This window comes from Megalopta genalis, chromosome 1, assembly GCF_051020955.1.
Source record: "Megalopta genalis isolate 19385.01 chromosome 1, iyMegGena1_principal, whole genome shotgun sequence".
In the NCBI taxonomy this organism is placed as follows: Eukaryota; Metazoa; Arthropoda; class Insecta; order Hymenoptera; family Halictidae; genus Megalopta; species Megalopta genalis.
The window spans coordinates 19,661,855-19,670,749 of NC_135013.1; the positions used below are offsets into that span (position 1 = coordinate 19,661,855).

The 8,895-nt window shown below is 37.7% G+C and overlaps 1 protein-coding gene across 1 annotated transcript; it reads left to right on the plus strand.

Moving 5' to 3' along the window:
- Nucleotides 1–3,934: 3,934 nt before the first annotated feature.
- On the plus strand, nt 3,935–8,396 carry LOC117221491 (zinc finger BED domain-containing protein 4-like). Its single transcript, XM_076527694.1, has 5 exons — nt 3,935–4,359; nt 5,264–6,036; nt 6,111–6,249; nt 7,082–7,401; nt 7,860–8,396. The coding sequence occupies exons 1-5, from the start codon at nt 3,996–3,998 to the stop codon at nt 7,866–7,868; spliced, it is 1,605 nt and encodes a 534-aa protein (XP_076383809.1). The 5' UTR covers nt 3,935–3,995; the 3' UTR covers nt 7,869–8,396.
- Nucleotides 8,397–8,895: the final 499 nt, after the last annotated feature.

Sequence of the window (8,895 nt, forward strand, 5' to 3'; positions counted from 1 at the left end):
TCTTGGTCGCTGCTCGCTTCGAGGCTTCAATTCCCCTTTAAATTATCTGGAATTACGCGCGTCGCCCGAAGGATTGCTTCGAACACGCAGCTTCTTCGTCCCTCTTTCCTCTATCGCTGACGTCCTTTTGTCCTCCTGCTCGCTTCTAATCGCAGTCCTTCCGTGAGTCCTTTGTGGCCCTTTATGTCGCATTTCGTCGCTGCTGAACTTACATCGAACAAGTTATTGTTGCTCATCTGCGGTCAGCGTTGATAATTCCTAGGTCACTTATCGTCAAGTGTTAATCGCTTGCCGTAACTATTATCTTTGAAACTACAATGATTGGAACATTCATTTGTAAGAATTGCCTAGAAAACAGAATTTATTATTGCGACTCACAGGAATAGCATTCAAACTTGACACTTTGCCGGCCGCTGTCCAACGGTTCCCACGCTTCTGCTTCCCAACGGTTATCGGCCGGAGTCACGTGCGCGTGTCACCGGCTCAGCGCTGCGACGATGTTTGTTGACATTTTTGTAAACTATAACACTTATTTATTCGAGAATAAAATATAGTTCTAAATTGTGTTTCTTTACATAAAAAAGAAATTGATTTCTTTTGGCCGGTTTTTTTCAAAACGACTGTGCGTTAAGGGGTTAATTGCAATATTATCAACCGATGCTACCTTCTGAAGCTTTCGCATTCTCATAAACGTGACTTTATTTCACTGTGAACATGCTTCACTATAATTTTGCTAGTCCAACAGTCCTACTTTCTTGGCCGCACTGCGATAATCTCGGACCAGCTGATAGTAGGCTAGACCTTAATTATAAGGTCTACTATAATTGTTGGACTAGTGAACTGTCAAAAAATGATGGAAACGACAAAAGTCGCGGAGACAGCAAAGGCTTAACGATTCACCGGCAGCGAGCCGAGCCGCGGGAGGGAAGACAAGAATAAAGGGAGAGAGAAAGACACCCACGCGGCAGCCATTAGCATAACAATTCCGAGTGGACACACAAGTCTCGCGACTAACAAGGCAATTAATATATAGATCCGTGGCTGGTACTACGTGCGTCCCCGCTCCGCCCTGCGCCGGTTCCTTCTTCTCTGTCCGTTGCCCAAACTACACGGGCCCGTGTCCTTTTCTCATAAATGCCGGCCGCATAAATCTATAAACCAGCCGCGTGCGGTACCGCGCGAGATTTATATTAACTGCGGTGCGGCGACCGTGTGCTCCGCGCGCGGACATCGCGAGCGTTGCCAGCCGGCCGCGTAGTTGCCTATACACGCTTTAACGCCACTTCGAATGCTAAATGCTCGCGCTGAAGGGGAAGAAAAGGGGCAGCCTCGTAAAATATAGCGTTTTGAACGCGGCCACGTTCACTGGGACCGAACGTGGACCCCGGCGGGCGGAGGGAACGCGGACGCGACGATAGTAATGAGCGCGCGTAATGAATTTCGCTGAACGCCGCGCTACGTACTACTGTGATCAAAAAGTAAGGTGAAATTGTCATTTAAAACTTCCGGGCATTAGGAAGGCAGGTAATTTTTTTTTCCTAGGTTGGTAGGACTGTCTGTAACATTTGCCAAGTGTCTGTTTGTCAAAAGGTTTAATTATCTCCGAGTTACACGTGTTTTTGTAAACAACCAAGAGTGAATTTTTCGATTTTTACAATGGGTGATTTTGTTGAGCAAAGAACTTGCATCAAATTTTGTTTGCGGAACGAATATTCTTGTGCGGACACGTTGAAAATGTTACGGAAAGCCTTTGGTGATCAAACTATGGCACAAAAAAACGTTTATAAGTGGTACAACAAGTTCAAAGCGGGCCGAGAACGCGTTGAAGACGAACCGCGCTCTGGACGACCATCAACGTCTACCGACGAGGGCCACGTCCAAAAAAATCGAAGATTTGGTGCTTGAAAATCGTCGACTGACAATGAGAGACCTCGCTGATAGTGTTGGAATATCATTTGGCCCAGTCCAAACCATTTTGAAGGATGATTTGTGTCTCAAACGCGTCAAGTCTCGATTGGTGCCATGTCATACTGCATTGGTTCTTCGCGACTTTTTTGCCAAAAACTCGACTCATATCGTTCCGCAACCACCGTATTCGCCTGATTTGGCTCCGTGCGACTTCTGGTTATTCAGCAAACTCAAAAAGCCAATGCGGGGACGCCGTTTTGACACGATTGAGGAGATAAAAACCGAATCGAAGAAGGTCTTGAAGGCTATACCGGAAAAAGACTATTCCGACTGTTTCGAGGACTGGAAAAAGCGTCGGAAACAGTGCGTTTTATCGGACGGGGATTACTTTGAAGGGGATGAAATTGATTTGGAAGAATAAACAAAGAATTTACATTTTATAAACAAATTCACCTTACTTTTTGATCACAGTAGTATAAGGCAGGAAACACACGAAAGCGGTAAAAGTCCCGTTTCATAAATGTCCTCGAAGTGAAAAAAGAAAAGCTGCGCAGATAATTAACCGAACACTGGGTCGCGTCTTTATGAATTATTGACACGGCTGCGCGATGAAAAAGATGTCCGTCTCAAATTGACCGAAATATGAAATTGTTATTCGCGGTGCTGTTATTTTCTTCATTCGACCGATCGCTGATGGGGATAAGTGTGTTCAGGCATGTATTTGAATTCTGGAAAATTGCATTTTGATAGTATACAAATATATATATATTATATTTATATAATAAAAGAATTTAAAAAAAAGGAAAAAACTAACAAAAAAATTAAAAAAAAGGATTCTAATTATAGGGCGGAGCGGGGACGTACGTAGTACCAGCCACGGATCTATATATTAATTGCCTTGTTAGTCGCGAGACTTGTGTGTCCACTTGGAATTGTTATGCTAATGGCTGCCGCGTGGGTATGTCTTTCTCTATATTTTGATAGTATACATTTTTCTCGACTTACGCGTCATTTCATATGTTTGTTTTTATTCTGGATTTTTTACACAAATTCAGTGGAATTCAGTAATTTAATTATTGCGCCAATGTGTAGGGTAAAGTCTTAACTTTAATATGCAAAAAAATTAGCTGCTAATGGGTGCTATTGGAGATGCCTGCCTCAAATTGTCCGAAATATGCAATTGTTATTCGCAGTGCTGTTATTTTCTTCATTCAACTGATTGCTGATGGGAATAAGTGTGCTCAGGCATGTATTTGAATTCTGGAAAATTGCATTTTGATGGTATACATTTTTCTCGACTTACGCGTCATTTCATATTTCTGTTTTTATATATATTCTGGATTTTTACACAAATTCAGTGGAATTCAGTAATTTAATTATTGCGCCAATGTGTAGGATGAAGTCTTAACTTTAATATGCAAAAAAATAGCTGTTAGTAGGTGCTATTGGAGTGGTTAAGAGCGATTTTCGTAATTGTTGACACCACTGTACGGTTACACCGCTGCGTTACATCTCTTTCGTTTCGCATGAAAAAAAGATGCAAAAGTGTTAAACCAACAATGATGTTTCAATTTTATTAACCAAATTACGCAGATATTGTGGGCATTTTGGAGCATGATTTTCGATACTCGACATGTTAATTGTTTAGTCCTCCAAATAAGGCAGTGGTGTGCTGGAGACGCGGTACATTTAATTAAGTACAGCTTCTATAAACGTTAATCGGGAGGTCGCGAATTGGGAAGTCCCGAAAGTGACGTCAGACTTTACGTGCTATTGATGATACCGAGCTGAATGAATGAACACAATGGTACTGAAAAGGAAAAGTGGAAAATTACAATACTGAAGCTATAAAAGAGAATTCTTTGATATTGATAACATAGATTCTCGAAGATTATGACTATTGTAAAGTATTTTGTGACTAATAGCAGTAACTTGCTTAGAACAAATCTTGATAATGCAAGCGACAGGGTGGGGGATTTCCTATATATATATATTGATTGCTTTCAGTATTACTCAGTACACATACCTCACAACGTTCTACAATAAATATCAATTCATCATTATATTATAGTATAAAGTCCCGTAATATGAGTAGTGAAAGTATATTTAATAAGTACAAGATGATCAACGGTATAGTAGAGTGTCGCTATTGTAATCTTCAGATTCGAATGAAGGGGAAGACGCAAAAATTGATCAATCATTCAGCGAAGTGCAACAAAACAGTCAGACGTGAATGTGTGAAGCAGACTAATAGAATAGCTGAAATGATGATAACAGATACGAAACCACTTAGTCTCGTGGATGATGCCATATTTAAGAAATTTATACATTCTGTCGATCCTGATTGCAAAATTCCCTCTCTAGCCGAGTTTTCGGATGTGATAATTCCAAAGAGACATGAAGATTTGATGAAACAACTGGAAAAGAATATAAACAGAGAGATAAAAGGAGGTAACTGATTCAATTCTAATTTCTAAATTAAGCGCATACTGCGTCATTGGTAATTTCTTAGCTCGGTTACAAAGTTAAATACAGTGGGTAACAAAAGTATTCGAACACTAGTGTAACTTCGACTTCTACGTCATATATTTAAATAAATATACATTGAGGGGATAAAATACTTTACGGTATATTACGGTAGAGTACATAAATGTCAAAATGCAAGAAACTTTTGATTTAGTATAAGACATCTACATAATTAAAAAAATATAAAGGAACATCGAATTTTTGTGCAACATAAGTATTCGAACGTCTTATAAAATTCAGTCGAGGAGTTATAAAAATTAATATGTTTTTATTAATTTTTATTACTAATATATATAGTGGGTAGACTGTATATTGTTAAACAATAGAGGTGTAAAATTAGTAGTTATATATTATATAACTACTAACTGTTATATATTAGTAGTTATATATATTTATGATAATATATATGATAATAATAGTAATAATGGCAATATTTACTAAACGGGCTAGATATCCCTTTAGTTATACATACATATATATAAATAAATATAGAAATAAATAAATAAATATATATATATATATATATATATATCCCTTTAGTTATACATATATATATTTATTTATTTCTATATTTATTTCTATATTTATTTATATATATATGTATGTATAACTAAAGGGATTTCTAGCCCGTTTAATAAATATTGTCATTATTACTATTATTATCATATATATATATATATATATATATATATATATATATATATATAACTAAAGGGATTTCTAGCCCGTTTAATAAATATTGTCATTATTACTGTTATTATCATTTTTCTCGCATCTATTTTCTTATTTTTATTCGAGTGATTAATATGGAACTTTCCTCTACGAACAGGCAAAATGACAGCAGCATTTGCAATTAATACATGGACTTCGGTGGACAGTTACGTGTCCGTGGAAGTCCATTACATTACAGAAGACTTTAAATTATGTAGCTACATGTTGGCCGTAGAACTTTTGCCGAGAAACGATGTGTCCGCGTCCGTACATAATGTACTGCTAAGTACCTTGGAAACATGGAAATTTAAGAGAAGTCTATCATCAGTCTTTTGTATCACAAATGCGCCGAATATCGACGAATATCCCGATATTCCTACGACGTACACGTATCTCCCGTGCTTCGATACCTGCTTGCAATCAGCCGTGATATCGGTGCTGAAGTATCAGCGTACGGCTCCTACAGCAGGCAGCAAATTTATCAAGAAATGCATGCGTACGATTCAATATTTTTCGCGATCGGTGTCCGCCAGGAGAACGTTAACGGAGAGATGTTCCGATTATAACATCAAGTCTGTGGAATTAATAGAAAAAGTTGACACGACTTGTTGGATTTCCATGTACACCATGTTCAAATGCTTAATTCGGCTGCGCGAACCATTAACCGACACATTGGTCGGCGAGATTAAAAACTTCAGCGAAGGAGAATGGACATTTATGGAGAATGTCGCGATTGTACTGGAACTAATTAAAGAGGCGACAGAGATTATTCATACAGAAAAGTACCCAACGTTGTCGCTGTATTATCCTACGTATCGTGCACTGGAAAATAAGCTCGAGAATTTCGATCGGAATTCAGAGATAAGCAAACGTATTCTTCGAGCATTGCAGGTCGTACTAATTGTTTATCGTGTAAATGTAATCCAAGAAGATGAAACCAAGTTAAATACACGTATTATTTGCAGAAGGAGTTCAAAGGCTTCATTAGCATTGATGCGTTAAGTCATGCAACGTTGCTGGATCCCCGTTTCAAAGATGAACCGTTCACGAAGGATTCGGTCCATTCCCTAAAGGAAGGCTTACGTCAGAAGATTATATCTCTACGTAAGATTTTATAATTCTATATGATTCATAGGATATCTATTGTTTTCATTTTTTATTTTTTTTACCACGATTCGAAGGCAATTCGGAGGCCGCGTGCCTCGATTCGAAGGCAATTCGGAGGCCACGTGCCACGATTCGAAGGCAATTCGGAGGCCGCGTGCCTCGATTCGAAGGCAATTCGGAGGCCACGTGCCACGATTCGAAGGCAATTCTGAGACCGCGTGCCACGATTCGAAGGCAATTCGGAGGCCACATGCCTCGATTCGAAGGCAATTCGGAGGCCACGTGCCACGATTCGAAGGCAATTCTGAGACCGCGTGCCTCGATTCGAAGGCAATTCGGAGGCCGCGTGCCTCGATTCGAAGGCAATTCTGAGACCGCGTGCCTCGATTCGAAGGCAATTCGGAGGCCGCGTGCCTCGATTCGAAGGCAATTCTGAGACCGCGTGCCACGATTCGAAGGCAATTCGGAGACCACGTGCCACGATTCGAAGGCAATTCGGAGGCCGCGTGCCACGATTCGAAGGCAATTCGGAGGCCATGTGCCACGATTCGAAGGCAATTCGGTGGCCTACCTAATATCTACCGCGGTTTTTCTTACCTGACTCACAGCCGAACAGACCATTTTGTATTGTCTTCCGGGAATTCGCGTCGCGTGCCGCATCACACGCTTGACCGACTCCGTCGACCCTTAGCATCGACGTACATAGGCATAAGACTAGCGCAGAGAAATTCACAGCAACCCGAAATTTGGTATTTCCGGGAGTGATTACTGTACTCGTTCTCGCGAAATTCATAAATTTCGCGTTAATATCTCTGAATAATGTTTACAGACATAGATAATCAGTCAGGTAAAATAAAGCCGGAAAACGAAGCGGAATTTAATAAATCGGTAGATCAAGAATTGAAAGAATATTGGTCTGGAAGGCGTATATCCAAGAAAACAAACATAATAAATTGGTGGAAATTATACCGCAAACGACTTCCTATCTTAGCATCAGCGGCTAGACATTTTCTGGTCATTCCTGCTGTTCGAGTATCTGGCAAGCGGTTTCTCGCGTTAAGAAGCATCATTCAAAATAATCAAACGAAACTGTCGCTGGAGACTCTGCAAAAGCTTTGTTTCTTACATGCCAATCATGAACTGTACAAGGTAAATTGCTATTGTTCTATTAAAAAGTGAGAACTATTGTATCTTTCATTTGTTACATATTTATTATTTTTATTTTTTTATATTTTATATTATTTATATATATATATATATATATATATATATATATTTATATTTATATTTATATTTATATTTATATTTATATTTATATTTATATTTATATTTATATTTATATTTATATTTATATTTATATTTATATTTATATTTATATTTATATTTATATTTATATTTATATTTATATTTATATTTATATTTATATTTATATTTATATTTATATTTATATTTATATTTATATTTATATTTATATTTATATTTATATTTATATTTATATTTATATTTATATTTATATTTATATTTATATATTTTATATTATTTTATTTCATTTTTATTTATTTATTATTTATTATTTTTATTTATTTATTATATTACATGTCTACTAGAAAACGTAGTGGAGCGGGAATGTGTCGTTAAGGAATCGAGTGAAGAAGAAACGACGGAAGGTGACAGAACACAAAGCGATCACAAGAATCTAATGAACGTAAAATAGCGTTCCAGACAGAACGACAGCAAAAGTTATGTCATACTTAGAAAATTGCAAATTGTTCAGCAAAATTATGTAGTAACTTAAGAAGCCTTGATTAACAAAATAATGTAAACTTGTAATGCAAAACTATTGTATACAAATGATATCCCACAAATGGTAGATAATTGCTATTAAGCGGATGCGACATTAAATATAAGTTATATTAAAAAAAAATATATACATATTATATATTATACATATATAATATTATATACATTATATACATACATTTATACATTATATATATATATATATACATATTATTAAAATATATACATATTATATATTAGAAAAATAGAGAGATAGTAAATTAGGATTCTGTTATCGTATTAAGTTGTCGTATGTTGTATTGCGTAATCAATGATGTATTTGTATCGCCAATTTTCATTAAACATATTCCCGTTCAACTCTGACCTCGCTCGTATGTTTCTTGTAGTCGTGAACTATTCCCTGTCCGTTCTCCGCGATCAATTTGATAAATGTTAATAAAACGGACGAAATGTGATTTCACCTGGAGTAGGTATTTTCTGAATGTTCATTGCTGCGAAACGTGACAAAAAAAGAAAACGAAGTAAATTAATACCGTTCCGTGGATTCCATTCAATCGCGGCGCTCGAGGAAAACCGCGTCACGTACGCGGCCTCCAGTAGTAGCCGAGCATCGATTAGAAATCGATCAATCAGATTTAGAAGCGGCGAGCCCGGTGGACTTTCACTGCCATTCTCGGCCTCCTACGCTCGCCGGGAAATTCTCCTAAGACGAATTCATTCTTACGATCGCGACGGCCTTTAAGGCCTCCCGGTCTCGATGCATTTATTTCTCGATACTCCGCGCCGCCGCGCCGGGCTGCGTGGTGTCAGTGGAATGCAAACTGCACATACCAGCCGTGTTTC

Bases quoted from the DNA above. Each gene is read 5' to 3' on its own strand.
- LOC117221491 (XM_076527694.1), top strand. From the start codon at position 3,996: ATGAGTAGTGAAAGTATATTTAATAAGTACAAGATGATCAACGGTATA. The intron at 4,360-5,263 runs GTAACTGATTCA...CTCTACGAACAG, and splicing joins AAACAGAGAGATAAAAGGAG to GCAAAATGACAGCAGCATTT. The intron at 6,037-6,110 runs GTCGTACTAATT...TATTATTTGCAG, and splicing joins GTATTCTTCGAGCATTGCAG to AAGGAGTTCAAAGGCTTCAT.